The sequence below is a fragment of the Sphaeramia orbicularis genome, chromosome 9 (assembly GCF_902148855.1).
Source record: "Sphaeramia orbicularis chromosome 9, fSphaOr1.1, whole genome shotgun sequence".
Lineage (NCBI taxonomy): Eukaryota > Metazoa > Chordata > Actinopteri > Kurtiformes > Apogonidae > Sphaeramia > Sphaeramia orbicularis.
Window position 1 is genome coordinate 2891424 of NC_043965.1, and position 26014 is coordinate 2917437.

Sequence of the window (26014 nt, forward strand, 5' to 3'; positions counted from 1 at the left end):
ACGTGTCGGCCTCTGTCTTCTGCTCCGTGTCCTAAATGCGGCTCTAAAAACCTATTGATCGTCCTTGTTTTATATTTACAGATGGGAAGCTGGACGTGTTTCAACATAACAAGCTGCTCACGTCGATAACGGTGTGGACCACGTTCGGGGAGTTGGCCATTCTGTACAACTGCACCAGGACGGCGTCGGTCAGAGGTACCAGTCCACGAACTACTGAAGATGTTGGGTTTTCTCCATCACGTTGTGGTTTTTCTGTCTATTATGACTACTGGTGGGATTGGCTGAGTCACTGCAGGGGTTGGACGTGTGAGCCTGACGCAGAGATGAAAACAGATCAGGCAAACACAACTGGAATGTGGCGTGTTATTTCTTCGCTGAGCGTTGGGATGAAACAGTGATGTCTGATGTAAAAACCTGCACAGATGAAAGACAGGTGTAGGAATGAGTCAACGTTACAGCAGACCCAGGGTGAAGAACACAACAGGGACCCTACAACAGATAGTTTGACATAGAAAAGGTCATTTGGATAAAAAAAAAAAAATACACTGACACTAATGCCAATGCCAGAGTCGACTGTATTTGTCTAATACAAGGTTCTAATAGTTTTGGATTTTGCATTATAGTTTAGTTTTATTTAGTTTTGACTTTTTTTTCTCTAATTCAGTTCGTTTTAATTCATTTTTACAGCAGGTTTGCTAGTTTTTATTAGTTTTTATTTATTAGTTTTAGTTTAGTTTTAGTATTAATTTTAGTTTAGTCGTCTCTTTTCTCTTCTTCTCTGTCGTCGTATTCTAATAAATCCCAGACAGGACTCTGCTGCTTTAGTCTCCATGTTTCCAGGTAGAGTGGGGACCAGAAGACGACTGGAAACCACAAGTGAACACAAGTGACGGACCCTTAAATATCATATGGTGCCAGCAGCTAAAATAGCTAGAGCAAAATAAATCCATTTCGTATCAATCCGACATTTACAAAAACAAAAATGAAGGGAATTTTATCCATAATTTTTATCCATTTTAGTTAGTTTTGTAAACACACAATACAGTTTCAGTTAGTTATCATTTTTTTCTTTCAATTATAGTTTTTATTTATTTCAGTTAACGAAAATGTTTTTCAATTCTAGTTTTCCTCATTTCGTTAGTTTTCGTTAACGATAATAACCTTGGTCTAATATGATGGACTTCACTGAAATGGAGCCATTAAAGGGTCTATATGTAGTATTTCTACTTTAACCCATAATTGGTGTAAAATGCAGTTTTATATCAATTATTCAATACAAAATTAACCAAAAAACCTTGAAATATGGCATAAAAGTGAACAAATCCTTCTAAAGTGAGGATAAACAAGAAAAATACATGAAAAACTAGCAGAGTTCATTGTTTTATACCATCCAGAACCCTGTATTTATTCTGTTAACCCTCAAAAACCAAAACCACCTACTGATCTAAACTGTTTAATACCTGTTGATCCACTAATTCCATCAATACATGGAAATAATTGGTGTAAAATACAGTTTTACCTCAAATATTCATAGGATAAAATGTACAAAAACTTATAAAGTGACAATAAAATGAGCAAAATACTTGTGACATTTATCCAATTAGTGTCCAGTTTAGAGTCAGTTTAAAGCAGTTCCACTCAGTCCCATTGAAGTGCATGGACGCTGAGCGTCTACGACAAATGCACTGAGCAGAGATGGAGGAGAAAACACAGACACGGGAATGGAGGAGAAGTGAACAACATCCAGTCTGATGAACTGGGATGAAGCTGATTCTGAACCAACTCATCTGTGAGATGAAAGTGTTTGAACACATTTGGAGTCAGTGAAATGTCAACACAAATGAACAGATTTAACCATTTAATTTTTGTAATTTTAATGGAAGCTGAGCAGCACTTTGTTCCAGTCAGACTAATGACAACGACAGTACAGCACATTTACAAAAGGAACTAACAACTGGAATGGGATTATTAAGTACTCGTATCGGTACTCGGTATCGGCAAGTACTCAAATGTAAGTGCTCATACTTGGTCTGGAAAAAAGTGGTATTGGTGCATCCCTAGTGTCTGGGAAGAATTGTCTTATCGCATTAATGTTGTCCGTGCTGCAGCTGGTGGACACACCGAACACTTGTAAGACAGGAAATAGGAGTTGATTGTGAGTAGAATACTTGTGATGTGGCTGGAGTTTTCTATTGCTTTTCCTTATTAAAATATTGTGTAATGAAATCAGTCCATTCTTTCTGAATAACCCTGCATAACAGAAAAAATAAAGGTACATGTCAATGAGTATAGCGACGAAAAAGCTGCTCTGAATCCTCTCTGCCCACTTACTGAGTTCCAAGCTCATATTCTCGGTCAAACCCTGAACTCCTCTGACCTTCATTTGAGTGGCTGTGACTTTTCAAATGCCGAGGATTCACCTGATAGTGAGATGCAGCGAAGTCAGAAAGGTCATTAGAGCGAAGCACACAGGCTTGTGCACGGCTGTGTTGACAAAGGATTTACATGAGATCCAACAGCTTTGCATTCTGATTGGGTTTTGCCTCCTTGGCATTTGAAAGCACAGGCCATGCATGTATGTGAGTGCTCTTTGTGTGGGTTTGTATATTTAACCAAGTCATTGACTGGTGGCCTTTGGGGGGGGGGGGGGGGGGGGGGGGCATGGCTGACCTCATTATTCTGTGTGAAATGGAAAAACCGTGACAGGTTGACAAGTCGGGTTGAATTTTACATGATACCTAAAGTGGGTAAAGGGAAATTCTTTAGAAATGTCTGTCTTTGTAAAGGGTTCATGTCAGAACTGTCACAGCTGCCTTCCACTCAGACTTTGTGTCCATCTGAAACGTCTCACCACCAAACTACACCAATTACACTGTTGGTTTTTATTCCAAACACAATAAAAAAGCTGTGTCAGACCGTGCATTTCAGCCCTAGTCCTTCAGTGGTGTTCTATCGGACTTAATCCACCTTTAATATTAATACTATACCAGCAATAGTATTTAAAAAAAACACAGTATAACAGGGTGTTGCATCACAGACATGTATCTGACGTAGTGAATTAACCCTTAAAGACCCAAACATCCACCACGGACCAAATCCATCTACTGATCTAACCTGTTTAATACCTGTTGATCCACTAATCCTATCAACAGATGGAAATAATTAGTGTAAAATACAGTTTTACCTCAATTATTCATAGGATAAAATGTACAAAAACTTGTAAAATGACAATAAAATGGGCAAAATACTAGAAAAATTCACCAAAAAAACTTGAAATATGGCATAAAAGTGAACAAATCCTTGTAAAGTGAGGTGAAAATGATCAAAATACTTGAAAAATAAGGAAAAAATTCACCAAAAAACCTGGAAATATGGCGTAAAACTGAACAAATCCTTGTAAAGTGAGGTGAAAATGAGTAAAGTACTTGAAAAATGAAGAGAATTCATCATTTAATAACATCCAGAACCCTGTATTTACAAAAACTTGTAAAATGACAATAAAAGGTGCAAAATACATGAAAATAAGGAAAAACTTGACTTGACATATCACATAAAACCGAAGAAATCCCTCTAAAGTGAAGATAAACGGAGTAAAATACCTCAAAAATTAGCAGAGTTCATTGTTTTATTACATCCAGAACCCTGTATTTATTCTGTTAACCCTCAAAAACCAAAACCATCTACTGATCTAAACTGTTTAATACCTGCTGATCCACTAATCCTATCAATACATGGAAATAATTGGTGCAAAATACAGTTTTACCTCAAATATTCATAGGATAAAATGTTCAAAAACTTGTAAAATGACATTAAAATGATCAAAATTCTTGAAAAATAAGGAAAAAATTCACCAAAAAACCTTGAAATGTGGCATAAAAGTCAACTATATATACTATAATAAGAAACCTTTGTTGTTATGTGATGAGTTTGTATATTGTTATAGGATGAAAGTGTCGTATTACAACAATAAATTTGTCATAATTTAATGTGATACCAATCAGTTTTTTCTGATATTCCCGTAAATGTGGACAAACACTGAACAAAACAAGCACTTTTAACTGATTTATCCAGAAAAAATACTGAATAATGAAAATAATGATTAGTTTTAGTTTATTACTATTATTTTTTTTACCAGTTAATTTAGGAAGGAATAGTTAATTTAATTGAGATTGGATGAAAAAAACGACAGAGTCCAGAACCAGACAGGCAGATTTTATGTGATGATACCGCTCTAATGTTGACCAAACACCTGCATATGTTTAGTAGTTTTTTTTTACATAACTATTTGGCTGTTTTAATGAAGGTTTCGTTTGTCTTCCAGCGGTGAACAAAGTGCGAACATGGGCCTTGGATCGGGAGGTGTTTCAGAACATCATGAGGAGGACGGCGGAGACGCGCCACGAACAGTACCGCAACTTCCTCCGAAGGTTAGTACCACAGAAAAAACAAAAAACAAAAACAAGAACCGTCTTTATATGAGATACTGGCCTGACTCACAGGAGTGGTCTGTTATTGAGCACTGATAGAAGTCATATATGGACTTTCATTTGGGTCCATGACCTTTGACCTAGAGTGACCTTGAAGGGTCAAAGTCAAGGTCACCAGTGTCTACATTTAAACAATCTTCTTCTTTGGAACTACTGGTTGGATTCATTTCAAATATTATATGTGTCTTCCTTGGGACAATGTCTACAAAGTTTGTTACAGTTTTAGGATTCTTTGATTTTGTATTTTATGACAAATTTTTTAAATATTAAAAATGTTACTTAATTACTTTTAATGGTCCATATTTTGATGGTTTATTACATGTAAATGGTTGCAGATATCAATATAGTTACTATTGATCACTGATAGAAAGTCATATACGGACTTTGATTTGGGTCCATGACCTTTGACCTTCAGTGACTTTCAAGGGTCAAACTCCAGGTCACCAATGTCGACATTTCAACAGTCTTCTCTGAAACTACTGGTCGGATTCATTCCAAATATTTTATGCATCTTCATTGGGATAATGTCTATAAAGTTTGTTCACAGTTTTGAGGAAATTTTGATTTTTGACCAATTTTTTGAAATATTAAAATGCGTGTTTACTTCTAATGGTCCATATTTTGATAGTTTATAACTTGTAAATGGTTACAGATATTCATCTAGTTCCTATTGATCACTGATAGAAGTCATATATGGACTTTAATTTGGGTCCGTGACCTTTGACCTTGAATGACCTTGAAGGGTCAAAGTCAAGGTCTTCAGTGTCTACATTTCAACATTCTTCAAATTTTATATGTATCTTCCCTGGGACAATGTCTACAAAGTTTGTTCACAGTTTTAGGATTCTCTGATTTTTAACATTTTTGACAAATTTTTAGAATATTAAAAATGTTACTTACTGAATTACTTCTAATGGTCCATATTTTGATGGTTAATAACATGCAAATGGTTACAGATATCAATATAGTTCCTATTGATCACTGATAGGAAGTCACATATGGATTTTGATTTGGGTCCATGACCTCTGACCTTGAGTGACCTTCAAGGGTCAAACTCCAGGTCACCAATGTCGACATTTCAACAGTCTTCTCTGAAAATACTGGTCGTATTCATTCCGAATTTTTTATGCATCTTCATTGGGATAATGTCTATACAGTTTATTCACAGTTTTGAGGAAATTTAGATTTTGACAAATTTTTTGAAATATTAAAAATGTGCGTTTACTTGTAATGGTCCATATTTTAGTGGTTTATTACATGTAAATGGTCACAGATATCAGTCTAGTTCCTATTGATCACTGATAGAAGTCATATATGGACTTTGATTGGATGAGTTGAGTAAAGTGCAGTGAAAGTCCCGCCCACTTCTATAGTTAGATTGATCTGCATCCAGACCACAGAACTGGAACATAGAACAGAACCTGACAACCTCACACATTCAACTGGGGACTGATTCAGATAGAACAGACGCTGACGTACAGGGACACTGGAGCTATTTTTTACAATCTGGTAAATCTGTTTTTGGTTTGTTTAATTCTTTTCTGTTACAACAGTATTGGGGGTGGATTTGTATACAACTCACCAGTTTAACCCTTAAAGATCTAGAACTATTTTTGTGGTGACTTCCAAATGTTTTGCCCTATTCGACATGTTTTGCAATAGATATAAAAATGTCTGCACATTGTTGTTAAAATTATAGGTTTTTGTGATATAAAAAAAAAAAAAAAAAAAAATCCCACTTTTTTGCTAATGGGTTTAGTTTGTTTATTTTTACTGTTGTTTTTCAATTGAGACGTACAGGTTATAAGTCACATTAAAGGTGGAAACTACTAAACTACGTAAAACTAAACTATGACTTTCTCAACTGGCAAAATTACAAAAAAAAATTAAATTCCAAACATTAGACATTAATATCAATATTCATATGCATTATTTAACCCCCAGTAGCTGAGACCAAACATATCCATAGCTGTAAAATAACTGATAAATCTCTAATTGTGTCAACGTGGATGGAGTTTATCTGCTGTTTTTGTTTTGTTTTGTCTCATTTGGACACTGAATTTCTCCATAAGTTTAGGTAATAATCTACTTATTTTGTGACACAGTTAAACATAAATACACTACTTCCCATAAAGTTGGTATAAAAGATTTTTTATTTCTTCTAATGAAATAATTCCAACCCAGAGGTCGCGTTAACCGAAAATATTCCGTCATTGACAGATTTTTTTTCTAAATGACGGAAAATTCTGAAGGCCGTCCGTCATTTTGACAGATTCAAATACTGAGGGTAATCTACTGTTAACCTTTCCTGCTCGGCTCGTCCGACCGTAGTCAACGAGAACAGGGCAGATTTCCTCCAGGGCCGATGTCGGGTTAACTCCCTTGCCGGTAGTGGAAGACAGCAGCTTTTATTTATGCACAGTATATGGATGTTTGTACACTTTTTCCTTCTGTCCTCTTACACACTCATACTCAAAACTGCCGCTCCCTCACCTTGCTCGACCACTCACACCATACGTTCACGCACGCACCACACACTGCTCTCGCACTTAAAGGAACACACACACACACACACACACACACTCATCTCATAACACTACCAAAGAAAGTTTTCACACAACACTGTGAACAGAACCTGTTCGCAGAATCGCTGGTCTGTCTGTCTCTCTTAACGAGGCATCAAACATTCCATAACAGCATCCACCTGTATAGAACCAACATCCACCTGTATAGAACCAACATCCACCTGTATAGAACCTACATCCACCTGTATAGAACCAACATCCACCTGTATAGAACCAACAGCACCACTGTTCACAACTACACTGAATACAACAGCAGTACTGCAGTCACATGACCCACCGTTAGTCCACCTGTAGTAGACCCCCTGTCCAGTTAGTCCACCTGTAGTAGACCCCCTGTCTAGTAGACCCCCTGTCCAGTTAGTCCACCTGTAGTAGACCCCCTGTCCAGTTAGTCCACCTGTAGTAGACCCCCTGTCCAGTTAGTCCACCTGCAGTAGACCCCCTGTCCAGTTAGTCCACCTGTAGTAGACCCCCTGTCCAGTTAGTCCACCTGTAGTAGACCCCCTGTCCAGCTGATGGTGAGTGTGAACATTAATCAGTCAGTGTCCAGTCTTGTGTTGTTGTTTCTCTGACTTTAGCCAAAATTAGATGCTACTTTTCTTGCGCAAACTGTGAAGACAGCCGAGTCTCCTTAGTTATCTTAGAAAGCCCAGTTAAATCCGATGTCATTAATAAACGCGGTGAAAAAAGAGGGACAGATGTGGTGGAGGATGACGGAAAAGCAAGGAATACGCCAGTGGCATTTGGTGTGCTATATGTACGCATTTTCTACCTTTCATGTGTTATTTGATGGCATGTCAATTTGTGCGTAGATCTCTGGTTCATATAACCTGAACCCTAACCCTCAGTGCATAACACACCAATTATAAGTGGCGTATATAATTATGCGAGTCGTGATATCACGTTGGTTTATCAGCCAGCAGCAACTACAGTTGCTGCATCATTGAAATGTTTTTGAACATTAAATACTACTAAATATATCTTTTTATCATTAAAAAATAAAAATTTGAAATGACGGATAATAATACGTTATGACGGAATTTTTACGACCCTGTCCGTCAAAATGACGGACAATAAAAATGTCTAGCGCAACCTCTGTTCCAACCATGTGATTTATTCTTGATACATAAAGTGTAACTGGGACTCAGTATGTAATCATCGTACCTGGTCAAAGGTGATACTGATGTGTATAAAAAGGAATAAAAAGAGGAATGTGTCTGAAAATAAAATAATTCCAACTTTACGAACAACAGTGTAAATTCCTCGGAAAACATCCCCAACAATATAAAAATGAAGGGTCTTGCTGAGTATGGATTAGCTGTTTTTTTTGTTTTTGCTTTTTTTTGTTTTTTTTTAATTTTGTTTCTTTCCATGTTCGAAATAAATAAATAAAAGTAAAAAAAATAATCATCTGAAAGCTGAAAACAATGACTTTCCTTAGCGTCTAGTTATAAGTTCAGTAAAATGAGCCATTTTCAGACAAAGAAAATGTAAAATCTGGACTTTAAAAAAAAACAGATAAAACTCTGGGTTCTTCTAAACCAAAGAGAACTGATGTCAACTGATCGGAAATTATAGGAAAAACAGAACAAATCCAGATAATCCAGAGCTCTGGAACACTGCCCTGGGCTTTTGAGGGTTAACCAAGTGAAGACCGACCCGTCATCTGCCACTTCCTGTTGAAAACACCTTTCTGTTTGTAACAGGTTACCCAGTCGCCTGCATCCTGCGCAGAAGTAAAACCTTCCCAAACATTTCCCGAGACATCTGGGATCATGCGTGTTGTAACACAGTGGACATGCAGAGAATCTAATGGTCATCATCTGTGTTTTGTCTTTTCTTTCAGTGTTTCGCTCTTGGCTAATTTACCAGAGGACAAGCTCAGTAAAATAGTGGACTGCCTCGAGGTGGTAAGTTTTTCTGTCAGTCCGTGTCTGTTTCTACTGGAGGGACGATTACACTTTTCATTGTATTGCCTCAGAATTGCACAACCCTCTGGCAGCTCATGGGAGCTCCGACGTTGCAGATAGCTGCTGTCAAAATATCATTACCATTTGGCCATATACCATTACTGCATGTCAGCATATCCTGTCCAACTCCAGTCGGCAAGACCTCACAAATTACCTTGTTGATGAACAGAGCCGATATTATTCCTGTCATCGGCGGGCGCTGTATATTGTTACCGTAATTATTTGACCGAGGCCCCAGAAAGTGTTTATCCAAATGGGGGACGAGTGATTTCTTAAAGATGTGCGAGTGACAGGCTTTTGGTGTGAGAACATGCTCAGAGCGTGGGTTGAAACATGCAGCAGAAGAGGACGAACGGCCACGTTTTCTCCTCCGGTAAACTCTGTATTTGTAACTACTTTGTAACTTCACGACCTGTCTGGAAAACCACAGCGATCTCCAGAACCAGAACCAAAATGTGTTTATTCAGTTCAAACACGTCAAATCCATCCTGTTGAAACTTGGAAGGTTACAACTGCTGCTTCCAACAAGTTCCAGACCTTCATCAAAAGACGCCTCAGACTCCATGAGCCTCCACCGGTTCAACCCAACAACAACCGTAGAACTAGGGCTGCACGATACTGGAAAAAACTGACATTACGATTTTTTTTTTTTAACCCTGGAATATGAAAAAATACTCAGGAGGATATAATAGCTGTGTGGTGCTGACGTAAATGGTCAAACAAATTAGTTGTGTTTCCTCTTGTTGTGTCGACTCAGAACATGTGTTTCAGTTTCATCCTTCTTGTTGCTGAAATAATTCCAGATCACTGACATTACTTTTCTTTTTGGCACCAAGTCTCCATTTTTTTTGTGATTTTCTCTTGTTTGTTGCTCATTTTTCAAAGTTGTTACCATCGACTCACTCCAAACTGATTAAGAACGATTGTGATTGGTGGATCACTGCGTAGAATGTTAGTTGCATACCCTTAAAATTAGATGAGAACACATCAGAATCAGAATCAGCTTTATTGGCCAAGTATGTGAACGCATACAAGGAATTTGGCTTCGGTTTTTACATTGCTCTCGACATACAGTTTCAACCGAAGCCAAATTCCTTGTATGTGTTCACATACTTGGCCAATAAAGCTGATTCTGATTCTGATGTGTTCTCATCTAATTTCAAGGGTATGCGACTCACATTCTACACAGCGATCTACCAATCACAATCGTTCTTAATCAGCTTGGAATGAGTCGCTGGTAACAACATTGAAAAATGAGCAATGAACAAGAGAAAATCACCATAAATGAAGACTTGGTACCAAAAAGAAAAACAATGTCAGTTATCTGGAATTATTTTGGCTACAAGAAGGATGAAACTGAAACACATGTTCTGAGTCGACAGTGTCTTGTACTTATTGCCACAACGAGAGGAAACACAACTAATTTGAAATTAGATGAAAACACATTGAGTTCATTTGCCTCTTACATTGCAGGACCTGCGATGTGACAATTGCGCATAAGTACATTGCGATGTCAATGCTCAAAACGATATATTGTACAGCTCTACGTAAGAACTATGGAAGAGAGACGACCTTCACCAATAGACGCCTCAGACTCTATGAGCATCCACCGGTTCAACTCAACAACAAACATAGAACTATGGAAGACAGACGACCAGGAGTTAGCTGCCACGCAAATTAAAAGAAGAAAATTGCCATGGATTGGACTCACCCTAAGAAAAGAACCCACAAATGTCACCAGATGGTCGACTGAATGGGAACCAGAAAAAAAGGACGCCCAGACAGACCTGGAGATACTGGAGAGTCTCCTCCACCAGAACCAAGACATGTTTATTCAATTCAAACATCAAATCCATCCTGTTGTATGGATCAGAAACTTGGAAGGTTACAACTGCTGGTTCCAGCAAGTTCCAGACCTTCATCAATAAATACCTCAGACTCCATTAGCCTCCACTGGTTCAACTCAACAACAAACATATGCTGCGTTTCCACTACGTGGTATCGGCTCGGCTTGACTCGACTCGGCCTTTTTGCATTTCCATTACGAGTCGAACCGGTTCCACATAGTGGAAACGCAGCAATAGAACTATGGAAGACAGACGACCAGGAGACAGTAGTCACAAATAAAAAGAAGAAAATGGTGATTGGACTCACCCTAAAAATGTCACCAGATGGTCCTTAAATGGAATCCCCAGTGAACCAGAAAAAGAAGACGCCCAAGACAGACCTGGAGACGCAGTCCCCTGGATGATTAACCCATAAAGACCCAGAACTACTTATGCTGAGTTTCCACTATGTGGAACCGGCTCGACTCGGGTACCAGGTCCTATTCCTGGAGACCGTTTCCATTACAGGATACTACAGACTTTACAGTACCTGGACGCCATAGCGATGCGGCGCATTACTTCTGTGTCGTCTGCTCAGAGAGTTGCTGATAAACTCGCTTGTTGTGTGTTGTCTCGTCAAGCTCATGCTGAATTTTTACGTCTGAACCTCCTCGACAAACCATGGTGTAGTTTTGCAGGCTGTTATCATGTGGATTAACCTACTGCTATGTTTACTGTCAACTTTCACATCTGTTTTTTGTAAAAGGGCGGGTCACAGAGACAAACTGTCTGACCAATCAGTGGTCTGCAGTGTTTACACGTCACATTTTAGTATCTGGTCCCCAGTCCTGGAACCTTGGCGGAGGTGATACCAAAAAACTAGTACCGGGTGCCAGATTCCAGGCCATTTTTTGTAATGGAAACGCAAAAAGGCCGAGTCGAGCCGATACCACGCAGTGGAAACATGGCATTAGACTACAAACAAAACGTTAAGGATATTTCTTTTTTTTTTTTGGTCTTTTTTTTGGTCATTTTTGCCATTTGTAAATAAAACTATGTCTGGTCATTAAAAAAAATGTGTTTCAATTCAATTCACACACAAAAAAGTAAAAAGCACTGAATCCCAACTGAAAAAAAATACCCCAAAAGTTTAAAATATCCTTAAATTTTTGTTTGTCGTGTATGTCGATAAACCAGTTTCTTCCCCTTAATTAGCTGAATAAATCAGCTAAGAAGGTGAAGAAATTGAAATTCATTTGGGAACTGCCAAAAAAGCAGAACTGGGTCTTTATGGGTTAGTGGGAAATTTTTGAATGAACTTGAATTGAATTGAAGATAACTGTTGAAGCCTTACGCTTCACAAGGAGGAAAGAGGACTAAGTCAGCTTTATATTTCAACAGCGGAAGAGGAAACCATGTCCAGCTTGGGAAAAAAAAGCCCTCTCAGCGTCTTTCCACAACTAAGACCTCAAGGACGGTCTTTGCAATCGCTTCACAGAACGTCCATATTCAGTCATTTGTGTTGAAGCTGATTCTGTTGGCTTTTGGGGAGGTGGGGGGGTGCAGCTGAAACCTAATAGTGGTGCAGATGTTCATTGAGAATCTGCCAGATAATATTGAAGCTCTCTTGTCAAACAGTGAGGGGAAGGAATTCAGTGTGTATTCGCCTGTATATGTGTAGTGTGTGTGTGTGTGTGTGTGTGTGTGTGTGTGTGTGTGTATACCTCGCTTTAAGGGATTTCCAGTTGCTTTTTGTTCTTATCTCCAGATGGGAATTTGACCTGGCAAGCTTCAGTGGTAAAAGAATGAGCTCTGTAAAAAGCACAAAACAAACCTGGTTTACTTTGTGACACATTGGTAATGCTTGCACTTATATTCCCGAGTTATCGCTGCACGACTCCAGATCTGCTGCAGTTTGACAGGTCGACTTTGGATGGTTAAATTTTTTATGTTTTTCACGTCGTGGTGAGATTAGACGGATGTTCTCTGGAGCGTTTCTCTGACCTTGAAGCGGCTGTTCGAAACTTTGAGCAGCCTCCTGTTTTATCAATGAAAAAAAGAGATTAGTGTCTGAAGAGGAGGCTGCAAAACCTGGAATTAAGGAGATTTTTCATTGTGTATGTTTTTTTTTAATGATCATGGAAAATAAACAGACCTACTGCTCTGTTGTTTTAATGTGAAATTTACTAAAAACAGGGACAGATGCTTATGTTGCGTTCACTGGCACTCGTAGGTAAATTTTCCATGCAGGACAATAAAGTTTATCCTGATCCTGATATGTGCTAAATGCTAATGCTAATGCTAGGTGCTTTAGCCGGATGTTCTCTGGAGCGTTTCTCTGACCTTGAAGCGGCTGTCGAAACTTTGAGCAGCCTCCTGTTTAATCAATGAAAAAAGAGATTAGTGTCTGAAGAGGAGGCTGCAAAACCTGGAATTAATGAGATTTTTCATTCTGTGTGTGTGTTTTTTTTTTTTATAATAATCGTGGGAAATAAACAGACCTACTGCTCTGTTGTTTTACTGTATAATTTACTAAAAACAGAAGGATGCTCATGTTGCGTTCACTGGCACTCGTATGTGAATCCAAAACAAATTTTCCATGCAGGTAAATAAAGTTTATCCTGATCCTGTTATGTGCTAATTGCTAATGCTAATGCTAATGCTAGGTGCTGTGTGTGTATTGTGGGGAAAATGCTAAAACTGAATTTCCCTACAGGAATAGTATTTTTTATTTTTATTATTTATTTATTTATTTTGAACATGCAAAGAAATAAAATAAAACAAAACAAAGCAAAATAAGACAAAAACAAAATAACATTTAAATGAACAGAATCTATCTACAAGTACGTGCAAGTCTGAATTTTGCACGGGTCGAAAAGTAAAGTAAAGTAGTAAAGCCAGTTAACCTCTAAAACCTTTACCCATCATCCTTTGCAAACTGCACACTCCAGCAGTTTAAGCCATAAAGACCCAGCATTACTTTTATGGCACTTCCCAAATGAATTTTTCTTTATTTAACCTTTCTTAGGTAATTTATCACTATTTTATTATACTATTATCCTCTGTATTTTGCAGTGTTTCAGTGAAAATCATGTATTTTCCTGTTTTTCATTAACGGATCGTGTAGATGTTCATAAAAGCTCAGATTAAAGCTGAGGGTCATTATATCAGAAACACAGAAAACTGAAGAAAAAGTGACTTTTTTTGCAAACTGAATGTGAAAACAAGTCTTCACCCACTGTTATTGATCAAACTCAATGCTGGTGAATCAGTGTTGTAGAAGATGACGGTGGTTTCAGTACAAAAAATTCAATACAAAATAATAAGATCTTTATAAAATAATTGAAAAATTCTAGTACAAAATAAAACAAATCTATATGTAAAAAAGTGAAACATTTGACTACAAAATTTATTTGGAATTACTTTAAAATAGTTGAAAAAAGCAGAAAAGAACTTAAATGAGCAATTAGTGAAGTAACTGTAAGCCTTTGATGGGTCTGTATCATATATGATACAAGGGGCATTGAAGGGTTAGCATACACAGATTAGCATGGGGCCCTCGGGTAAATGCCCATCGGGCCCATGTGTTAAGACGGCCCTGAGACTAAACACCACAAAAATTATATAAATTATGGAAACAATGTTAAAGATGAAACCAGATGAAAACACCTGTAGTCTCTGATGTGTTTTTCATTAAATCAAAATGAGGAAAGTTAGTGCAATATGTGTGATTTAGCAAAAATAAACCTGAAAGACTACAGAAAAATGTATGTCGCAATAAAATTTATCACCCAGACCCTTCCCAGATTAACTTTTCTCTAACCTTTCTTCAGTAATTTATCACCATTTATTTTAATTTTATCCTCTGTATTTTGCAGTTTTTCGGTGAAAATCAGATATTTTCCTGTATTTCATTCACTGATCGTGTAGATGTTCATAAAAGCTCAGATTAAAGTTGAGGGTTATTATGTCAGAAACAGAGAAAACTCAAGAAAAAGTGACTTTTTCAGCAAAACATATCAATAACTGAATGTAAAAACAAGTCTCGATCCACTGTTATTGATCAGACTCCATGCTGGTGAATCAATGTTGTAGAGCAGGGCTGTCAAACTCATGTTAGTTCAGGTTCCACATTCAGCCAAATTTGATCTGCCGTGGGCCGAACCAGTAAAATTATAACATAATAATCTATTAATAATGTCAATTCCAAACTTTGCTCTATGTTTTAGGGTGAAAAAGTAAAATTACATTATGAACATCTACAAAATGTCCTTTAAAGCAATGTGAATAACATGAACAAACTGAAAAAAATAAGTGTAATTTTAATAATATTCTGCTTCAGTTTATTATTTACACATGTACATTATAACTGACAGATCACAGATCTACAAATACATTAAACATTTAGTAATAGACATAATATTGTTAAAATTGCACTTCTCTTAATACAGGTAAAGTTCATATTTGTTCAGGTTGTACACATTTTTTGCAAAATTAAATTTGTTTTGGTGTAAATACATGAAATGATTTACATTTACAAGGTGAAAAATATGGAGCTGTGAGTATTTATTGCATATTATTGTAGCATTTTACTGACTTGACCCACTTGAAATTGAACTGGTCTGTATGTGGCCCCTGAACTAAAATAATTAATATTTTAGCATAATCCCAAGGGCCGGACTGGACCCTTTTGGGGGGCCGGATCTGGCCCCCGGGCTGCATGTTTGACACCCCTGTTGTAGAAGATGACGGTGGTGTCAGTCGAAAAATTTCAGTACAAAATATTAAAAACTTTATAAAATGATTGAAAAATTATTGTACAAAATAAAAGAAATCTAGATAAAAATTATTGAAACATTTGACTCCAATTTTTTTTGGAAAAATAACATGAACTTTTGTAACATGAAGTGCAAAGTGTGCATAATATGCTCACCTGGACACCAGAGGGTTAAGGCAGATGAAACCCTGTAGGCGCAGACGTCACATTATGAACTGGACTGTGTTGACGACTCTGCGTCCTCATGAACCCGTCTGTGCTCCCACGCTGACGTTTTCCCATGTTTCCGAGCGTGGAGGTCATCTGTCTGAGCAGAGGAAATCACCGCTGTCATATCTGAGCTCTTTGTAAATCATTCATGCGCGCTCACGTCACTACTCTGATGTTTCAACAGCTCCATGAAGGCAGCGCGATGCTTTCAAGGAGCTGCAGCAGACATTCACTCCACCCGGGGATTAGCAGGTTTAGTCCTGGATGTTTTAATGTCAGGTTTGATTGACAGGCACTGAAAATACACTATGTGGACAAAAGTATGTGGACACGTTGAATTCAGGTGTTTCTTTTCCAACAAAACAAAATAATAATGACAAATGTTTATGCATTTGGCAGACGCTTTTTTCCAAAGCGACTTACAGGAGAAAACCAATTAAATCACTCAAACAATCAAATTTTATCTATATAGCACCAGATCGCAACAAAAAAGTTCTCTCATGACACTTTATATATAGAGTTGGTCAAAACCAGACTGAAGCCAATTTACAGAAACCCAACAGAATCCTCCAGGAGCAAACACTAGTGATGGTGACAGTGGAAGGAAAACTACCTTTAACAGCAGAAACCTGGAGCAGACCCAGACTGAGGAGGATGGACGAGTGACAGGACCAGCTGGGGTTAAAGAGAGAGGGTAGAGAAGGAGAAAAAGAGAGAGCGATAGAGATAGAGACTGGGGGAGAGGGGGAGAAGGGGGGAGTAGGGGGAGACACATGGAGGCAGCTGAGGATAGGTGAGTGATGATGATGAGGGCAGGAGAGAGGCAGGACCACCGCAGCAGGATAATCCTGGGAAAATCTGTGATAATCCTGGGAAGAACTTTATTAAAATATTTAAAATGGAATGTCTGCCAGTGCTCGGACAGGAGGTGCTCCTGGAAGAGCTGGGTTTGCAGGAGCTTCTTGAAGATAGGCAGGAACGCCTCTGTTCTCATAGTACTTGGTAGAGCGTTCCACCAACGTGGAACAACCCATGAAAAGAGCCTGGATTGTCTTGTACAAGGTCTGGGGACCACCAGACAACGCTCCCCAGACGAGCGGAGTTATAATATAAAACTATGTTATGACATTTGTCATTGTTGTTTTTTTGTTTTTACAATTAAAATTCAACTTATACATGTGGTCGTTTCCTTTAGTGATAATAAAGGGGGTGTAAATAATAATGTTTCATATCAGTTCTCAAAATCACATACTTACAACATGATTTTAACAATAAAAATCTCTTCAAACACATAGAAGTGAAAAAGAAAGAAAAATATTGAGTTCAATTTAAGGAAGATCTCAACATTTTTATTACACGGAAATATCATTATATCATTTTACATTATGGGATAAATATCATTGCATTGGTTTGTTTGGTTTAAATTGTTATCTTTGTTTCCAAAATGACTCAGAGATGGTTAATTTTATTTTAGTTTTTTTTAATCCATGGCTATGATTTTAAATGCTCTTCCTCTAAATTTCTAAAATATTTTTCCTGCTCTGACTGTAAATAATAATTTTCTAACACAACTAACCGTCTACTTTCTTCACATCTCACTGAGGAAGAAAAATCTAACATTAAACTTCACTTTACTTCCCAATACAAAACTATATATTTGACATTTCCGTGTAATATAAATGTAGACATCTTCCTTAAATTGAACGCAATATTTCTCTTTCTTTTACACTTCTTTTATTTTTGATATTCAAAATCAAAAATTTTAATAAAATAAAAAATAAATCTGTGACTATGATTTTAAAAGTTCTAAATTTTTTAAATATTTTTCCTGCTCTGACTGTAAATAATTTTCTAACACAATTAACCATCTACTTTCTTCACATCTCACTGAGGAAGAAAAATCTAACATTAAACTTTAAGGAAATATTGATGTTTATAAACCATATGGACATAAATATTGGGACACATCATGTCTACAACTGTACGATGTCCTGTTCATGAGGATTTAAGACAAAAACATCAACATTTCCTTAAAGTTTAATGTTAGATTTTTCTAGTTTTTTTTTAGTTGTGGTAGGAAATTACTATTTACAGTCAGGGCATGAAAAATATTTTAGAAATTTAGAGGTAGAACATTTAAAATTATAGTCAGGAATAAAAAAAAAAATCTCTGAGTCATTTTGGAAACAAAGATAACAATTTAAACCAAACTAACCAATGCAATGATAGTTATCCCATAATATAAAACTATATTATGATGTTTCTGTGTAATATAAATGTAGAGATCTTCCTTAAATTGAACTGAATATTTCTCTTTCTTTTTCACTTCTGTGTGTTTGCAGAGATTTTTATCGTTAAAATCATGTTGTAATTATGTGATTTTTGAGAACTGATATGAAACATTATTATTTACAACCCTTTCATTATCACTAAATGAAACGACTACATGTATGAGTTTTAATTGCACAACAACAAAAAAAAACCAATAATGACAAATGTCACAATATAGTTTTATATTCTAACATTAGTCATCATTGTTTTGGATCCCAGACCCCTGTTAGAAAAGAAACACCTGAATTCAACATGTCCACATACTTTTGTCCACATAGTGTATGTCTGACATGAGGACAGGATAACTATGGAGGCTTTTACTGAATGTTTCCAGTTTCTTCCCATAGTCTGAGGGCACCTGCTTTAAGGCTTTTTGTTGGGAGTCTGTTGTTTCTGTTGCTTAAAGGTAAATGTTTTGGCTCGTCTTTGCCGCCGTTCAGCCGCCGTCACTCCTCTGCATCGTTCACGCAGTCACTTCTAAACAAAACCTTGGCATGTTGTCTGCGCTGTCATGGACGGGTGTTAAACTAGGCTCTCCTGAAGCGTAAACAAGCTCGGACACTCAAGGAAAATGCCACTTGTGTCAAGAGTTTTGACAGTAAACACGGGGGGGAATGTTTACGCGTGGTTGCCCTGATTTGTTTGTTGGCTTTTCACCGCCGCCGCCCGCCGTCGGCAAATGGATTACAGCCGCCGACAGTTGTCTCAGCTGTGGGAATTTGGCACGGGTCCCTGTGGAACGTTCATCCCGGTCACCTTCATTGTTCGCTCCCTCTCCTTCTTCTTCTTCTTCACCTAAGGACGGCGGTGGCGTGGCGGCCGGCTGACTCAGCAGCACTGGCTTTAAAGCAGGGGTCTCAAACATGCAGCCAAAGGTTCTAATCTGGCCTGTGGGATGTTTTTGTGAAGTGCAAAAATTACACAGTCTGGAATTGAATTGAGCAAAAAAAAAAAAAAAAGTAGCTTGAATTAAGGAAAAAAAAAAAAAAAATCTTTAGTCAAGTAAAAAAAAATCTTGAATTAAGCAAAAAAAAAAATCTTGATTTTAGTAAAGCAAATCTTGAATTAACAACTTCAAATTTTTGTTTTTGTTTTAGTGCAAAAAATGATATTAAATTATGAAAATATTTCCATTTCCAAACTATCCTGTAACAATAAAATGTGAATAATCTGAACAAATATGAACATCCTGAAATGTCTGAAGAAAATTAAGCACAATTTGAACAATTTTCTGCCTTTTATTAAGTGTTTAGTGTCTTTGTAGATCTGATCGATAATGCACATGTAAAAATGATAAGTTATGACTCAAAAATCACCCAAATTCACCCAAAAACCACCCAAAAATCACCCAAAAATCACCCCAAAAATCACCCCAAAAATCACCTAAAAATTACTCAAAAAACACCTAAAAACCACCCAAAAATCACCCAAATAAACCCCTAAAAATCACCCAAAAAATTCCCCAAACCACCTAAAAATCACCCAAAAAACACCTAACATTATGCCTATAAATAATGACAACTTCAAATTTTAGTGCAAAAAAAACAACAACATTAAATTATGAAAATATTTCCATTTCCAAACTATCCTGTAACAATAAAAGGTGAATAATCTGAATAAATATGAACAACCTGAAATGTCTAAAAAAATATTAAGCACAATTTGAACTCTTTTCTTCCTGTTCCTCAGTGTTTAGTGTCTTTGTGGATCTGATCCAGAATGCACATAGAGAAATGATAAGCTGAGGCAGAATATACATTTAAAATTATACTTATTTTTCTTAAGAAATGTCAGTTTTTTCAGATTATTCACATCTTCATTGTTTGGATACTTTATAAAAGTAAGTATTTCATAATTTAATGGGTTTTTTTGCACTAAAACACAGACCAAAGTTTGGACTTGTCATTATTTATCGGTTATTCTGTTCTTATTTGACTGGTCCGGCCCACTGCAGATCAAATCTGGCTGAATGTGGAACCTGAAAGAACAGGAGTTTGCGAGCCCTGCTTTAAACGGTCTGAGGTGGCGTTAGTTTGGACCAAGACGACGTGATTGACACCTGGAGGCAGAGGCATCGGTCGGAAAGAACAGTCTGTACCTTCGGTGTTTAATTGGACAATGTTATGAAGCACCGGTTATGTGTCAGCTTTATGGCTCTTGTAAGATTAAACAAACGTTTTCAGTCAAGTGTCGTTAACCCATAAAGACCCAAACAGCCACTGGTGACTAAAACTACTGATCTGAACTGTTTCATACCTGTTGGTCCACTAATCCTATCAATACATGGAAATATTTAGAAGTAAAATGCAGTTTTACTTCAATTATTCATTGGATAAAATATAAAAAAAACTTGTAAAATGAGAATAAAAGGAGCAAAATACTTGAAAAAGAAGGAAAAAAATTGACCAAAAAGACTAGAAACATTGCATAAAAGTGAACAAATCCTTCTAAAGTGAAGAAAAAATGAGCAAAATACCTGAAAAATGAGGAGAATTCATCGCTTCATATAATCCAGAACGAAAACCATCTACTGATCTAAACTGTTTAATACCTGTTGATCCATTAATCCTATTAAAATATGGAAATAATTGGTGTAAAATGCATTTTTTTTCTCAAGAATTCATAGGATAAAATATGCAAAAATTTGTAAAATGAGAATAAAATGAGTAAAATACTTGAAAAATGAGGAAAAGAAAAGAACCAAACTCTTTGAAATATGGCATAAAAGTGATCAAATCCCCCCAAAATGAGTAAAATACCTGAAAAACAAGCAGAGTTCATTGTTTTTATTACATCCAGAACCCTGTATTTATTCTGTTAACCCTCAAAAACCAAAACCATCTACTGATCTAAACTGTTTAATACCTGTTGATCCACTCATCCTATCAATACATGGAAATATTTAGAGGTAAAATCCAGTTTTACTTCGATTATTCATAGGATAGAATGTACAAAAACGTGTAAAATGAGAATAAAATGAGCAAAATACTTGACAAATAAGGAAAACATGAACCAAAAAACCTTGAAATATGGCATAAAAGTGAACAAATAACCCCCAAATTAGTAAAATACCTAAAAAAAAAAAAGAGAGTTCATTGTTTCATACCATCCAGAACCCTGTATTTATTCTGTTAACCCTCAAAAACCAAAACCATCTACTGATCTGAACTGTTTAATACCTGTTGATCCACTAATCCGATCAATACATGGAAATAATTGGTGTAAAATACAGTTTTTTCTTAAGAATTCATAGGATAAAATATGCAAAAACTTGTAAAATGAGAATAAAAGGAGCAAAATACTTGGAAAAAAAGGAAAAAAATGAACCAAAAAGACTAGAAATATTGTATAAAAGTGAACAAATCTTTCTAAAGTGAAGAGAAAATGAGCTAAATACCTGAAAAATTAGGAGAATTTATCATTTCATACCATCCAGAACCCTGTATTTATTCTGTTAATCCTCAAAAACCAGAACCATATACTGATCTAAACTGTTTAATACCTGTTGATCCATTAATCCTATCAATACATGGAAATAATTAGAGGTAAAATACAGTTTTTTCTTGATAATTCATAGGATAAAATATGCAAAAACTTGTAAAATAAGAATGAAATGAGCTAAATACTAAAAAGAAAGGAAAAAATGAACCAAAAACCTTGAAATATGGCATAAAAGTGAACAAATCCTTTTAAACTGAGAATAAAATGAGCAAAATACTTGAAAAATGAGGAGAGTTGATCATTTCATCCCATCCAGAACCCTGTATTTATTCTGTTAATCCTCAAAAACCAAAACCATCTACTGATCTGAACTGTTTAATACCTGTTGATCCATTAATTCTCTCAATACATGGAGATAATTGGTGTAAAAAACAGTTTTACTTCAATTATTTATAGGATAAAATGTATAAAAACTTGTAAAATGTTAATAAAATATGTAAAATACTTGAAAAATAAGGAAAAAATTAACCAAAAAAACTTGAAATATGGCAGAAAAGTGAAGAAATCCTTCCAAAGTGAGGGAAAAAATGAGCAAAATACTTCAAAAGTTAACAGAATTTATCATTTCATACCATCCAGAACGCTGTATTTATTCTGTTAACCCTCAAAAACCAAAACCATCTACTGATCTAAACTGTTTAATACCTGTTGATCCACTAATCCTATCAATACATGGAAATAATTAGAGGTAAAATGCAGTTTTACTTCAATTATTCAGTAAACAAATATAGGAAAATTCTTGATTTACACTGAAAAAACTCAGTATAAAGTGATAAATCAGAAAGGTTACGTATAGGGAGAAAATCATTTGGGAACTGACACAAAACTAGCGCTGGGTCTTTATACGTTAAATAAAGGTTAAATAAATAATAATACAAAAAAATATATACGCTGTAGGGACAGTAGATGATAGACTAAAAGAGCAGATGCAAACTTCAACGCTCTGTCCAAATACTTTTTTTTTTGTTTTTTTTTAAAGTGGTATTTTCCCTTCTGCTTAAAACATTTCTACAGATGAAAAATGCAAAAACAACCACAAACCACAACAAACGCTGCGACAAACTTGTTTCTATTGTAAGACCGACTGTGTTTCATTAGCGGAGGGTTGAACTGTCATTTCACACACATGTACGTTACACACATGGACGCTGTTTTCTATCAGGAATGGAATCTATCACAGAACGCTGAAGGAAATGGTTTAAAAACAGCCCAAACACATTCATCACATACTTATACGTTCACTTTATTTTGCTTTGTTTTCTTTTCTGGAGCTGAATGATGCATGAACTTCCCCCTCAGCGTCGATAAAGCGTCTGTATCTGAACTGTTCCTGTTATTAAATCCTCCTGTTCTGGTTCATGTTTGTTTGTTTTGCCTTAATACGCATTTCCTGATTGAATCCATGTGAAAGAACGCAAAGCATCATGTGTTTGTGACACAATATAAACCATCTACTGATCTAAACTATTTAATATCTGCTGATTCACTAATCCTATCAATACATGGAAATAATTGGTGTAAAATACAGTTTTACCTCAGATATTCACAGGATAAAATGTACGAAAACATGTAAAATGAGAATAAAATGAGCAAAATACTTGAAAAACAAGGAGAAATGAACCAAAAAACCTTGAAATATGGCATAAAACTGAACAAATCCCTCTAAAGTGAGGGGAAAAAATTTGCAAAATATTTAAAGAATTAGGTGAATTCATTATTTCATGCCATCCAGAACCCTGTATTTATTCAGTTAACCCGCAAAAACCAAAACCATCTACTGATCTGAACTGTGTAATACCTGTAGATCCACTAATCCTATCAATACATGGAAAGAATTGGTGTAAAATACAGTTTTACTTTAATTATTCACAGGATAAAATGTACAAAAACTTGTAAAATGAGCAAAATACTTGAAAAATAAGGAAAAATGAACCAAAAAACCTCAAAATATGTCATAAAAATGAACAAATCCATCTTAAGTGAGGGAAAAAAATGAGCAAAATACTTGATAAATTAGCAGAGTTCATTGTTTCATCCCATCCAGAACCCTGTATTTATTCTGTTAACCCTCAAAAACCAAAACCTTCTACTGATCTGAACTGTTTAATACCTGTTGATCCACTAATCCTATCAATACATGGAAATAATTGGTGTAAAATACAGTTTTACTTTAATTATTCACAGGATAAAATGTACAAAAACTTGTAAAATGAAAATAAACTGAGCAAAATACTTGAAAAGCTGGGAAAAATGAAAAAAAGAGCAAAATACTTGAAAAATAAGGAAAAATGAACAAAAAAAAGACAAGAAATATGTCATAAAAGTGAACCAATCCTTCTAAAGTGAGGGGGAAAAAATGAGGAAAATACTTGAAAAATTAGCAGAGTTCATCATTTCATACCATCCAGAACCCTGTATTTATTTTGTTTACCCTCAAAAACCAAAACCATCTACTGATCTGAACTGTTTAATACCTGTAGATCCACTAATCCTATCAATACATGTCAATAATTAGAGCTAAAATGCAGTTTTCTTTAATTATGCATAAGATAAAATGTACAAAAACTTGTAAAATGAGAATAAAATGAGCAAAATACTTGAAAAATAAGGAAAAAATGAACCAAAAAACCTTGAAATACGGCACAGAAGTGAACAAAACCTCCCAAAAATGAGTAAAATACCTGAAAAATGAGGAGAGTTCATCATTTCATTCCATCTAGAACCCTGTATTTATTCTGTTAACCCCCAAAGAACGCAAAGCATCATGTGTTTGTGACACAATATAAACGCTAAAGCCTAATCTGAACTAACAGACGGAGTGTTTCATCCTGTCACACAGCTCCTAGTGGTAAAAGTGAGGTGTCAGTGCTTTTGTTTACTCATCCATCTGTGTTTTGTCCAACTGTCACTGTGTCAGATTTGACATTTTGGGACATTTGTGAAAAAAAACAAAAAAAACAAACAAAGCTGGTGTCGCAGTTGTTAAATGTCACTAAACAATGAATGTATGTTGTTTATTTTATTGTGTGATGTTTGTTTGATGTTGTTGGTAATTTAGTTCTCTTACTACTGCCACTTATTATTATTATTATTGTTGTTGTTATTATTATTGTTATTATTATTATTATTATTATTATTATTATTATTATTATTATTATTATTATTATTATTATTATTATTATTGAAGCCAAGCGTCCTCTGTTTGTGTGTGTGTTTCTGGGGATTCACACTAGATCCGCACACAGCTGACTGCTGCAGTTTTCAATACTTAAATATTTTTGGTCAATGAACAGACTAGTGAAAACAGCAAGTTAATAGGACCGATATTTTAGGAGATATTAGTCATTTTAGAATACAATAGCCTTACAATCATGTTGCTATGGCCAAAGCGCTTTGGCGGTGACTACTGGACAAATGTGGTACAGCATGCACGAATACACAACAGCATAAAAACTAGCACATCTAGAACCTGTGCATGCACACGAGTCAAAGCGATAGTTATTATTATTATAGTCGTAGTTCTGCTATTATTCATCTCTCTCTCTCTCTCTCTCTCTCTCTCTCTCTCTCTCTCTCTTATATATTGCACATATTAAACATATTGTGCATAGTGTAGACATTTATTATTATCTATTATTATTACTATTTTATTATTTACTTCCACTAGTATTTTTTTTATGCACCATTGCCTTTTTTTTTTACCACTTATTTATACACAACAAACAAAAAGTTAAGGATATTTCTTTTCTTTTTTTTTTTTTTCTTTTTTTTTTTGTCATTTTTGCCATTTGTAAATAAAACTTTGTCTGGTCATTAAAAAAATGTGTTTCAATTCAATTCACACACAGAAAAGTAAAAAGCGCAACTGAAAAAAACAGCCCAAAAAGTAAAAATATCCTTAACTTTTTGTTTGTAGTGTAGCTATTGTTAAAACTGTTTTGTTTCCTTTGTGCCTTGTAATATTTCTGATAAATGTACATTCAGTGATGTGCTACTATTGGAACATTCATTTCCTGAGGGATCAACAAAATTCTGTCTGATCAAATCTAATCTATTTTAATCTAATCTAATTTAATCTAATCTAATCTAATTTAATCTAATCTAATGTAATCTATTGTAATCTAATTTAATCTAATCTACTTTAATCTAATCTAATATAACCTAATTTAATCTAATCTAATGTAAACTAATTTAATCTAATCTAATTTAATGTAATCTAATTTAATCTACTCTAATCCAATCAAATGTAATTTAATTTAATCTAACCTAATCTAACCTAATTTAATCTAATGTAATCTAATTTAATCTACTTTACTCTAATCTACTT

At 35.6% G+C, this 26014-nt stretch overlaps 1 protein-coding gene across 1 annotated transcript in view; it reads left to right on the top strand.

Moving 5' to 3' along the window:
- prkg2 (protein kinase cGMP-dependent 2) overlaps positions 1-26014 on the top strand; it is a 75876-nt gene that overhangs the window by 20278 nt on the left and 29584 nt on the right. Inside the window, exons 4-6 of the mRNA XM_030144465.1 lie at positions 82-195; positions 4322-4427; positions 8919-8982. Of these exons, the coding sequence (XP_030000325.1) occupies positions 82-195; positions 4322-4427; positions 8919-8982 (284 nt within the window). The remainder of the gene's footprint in view (positions 1-81; positions 196-4321; positions 4428-8918; positions 8983-26014) is intronic.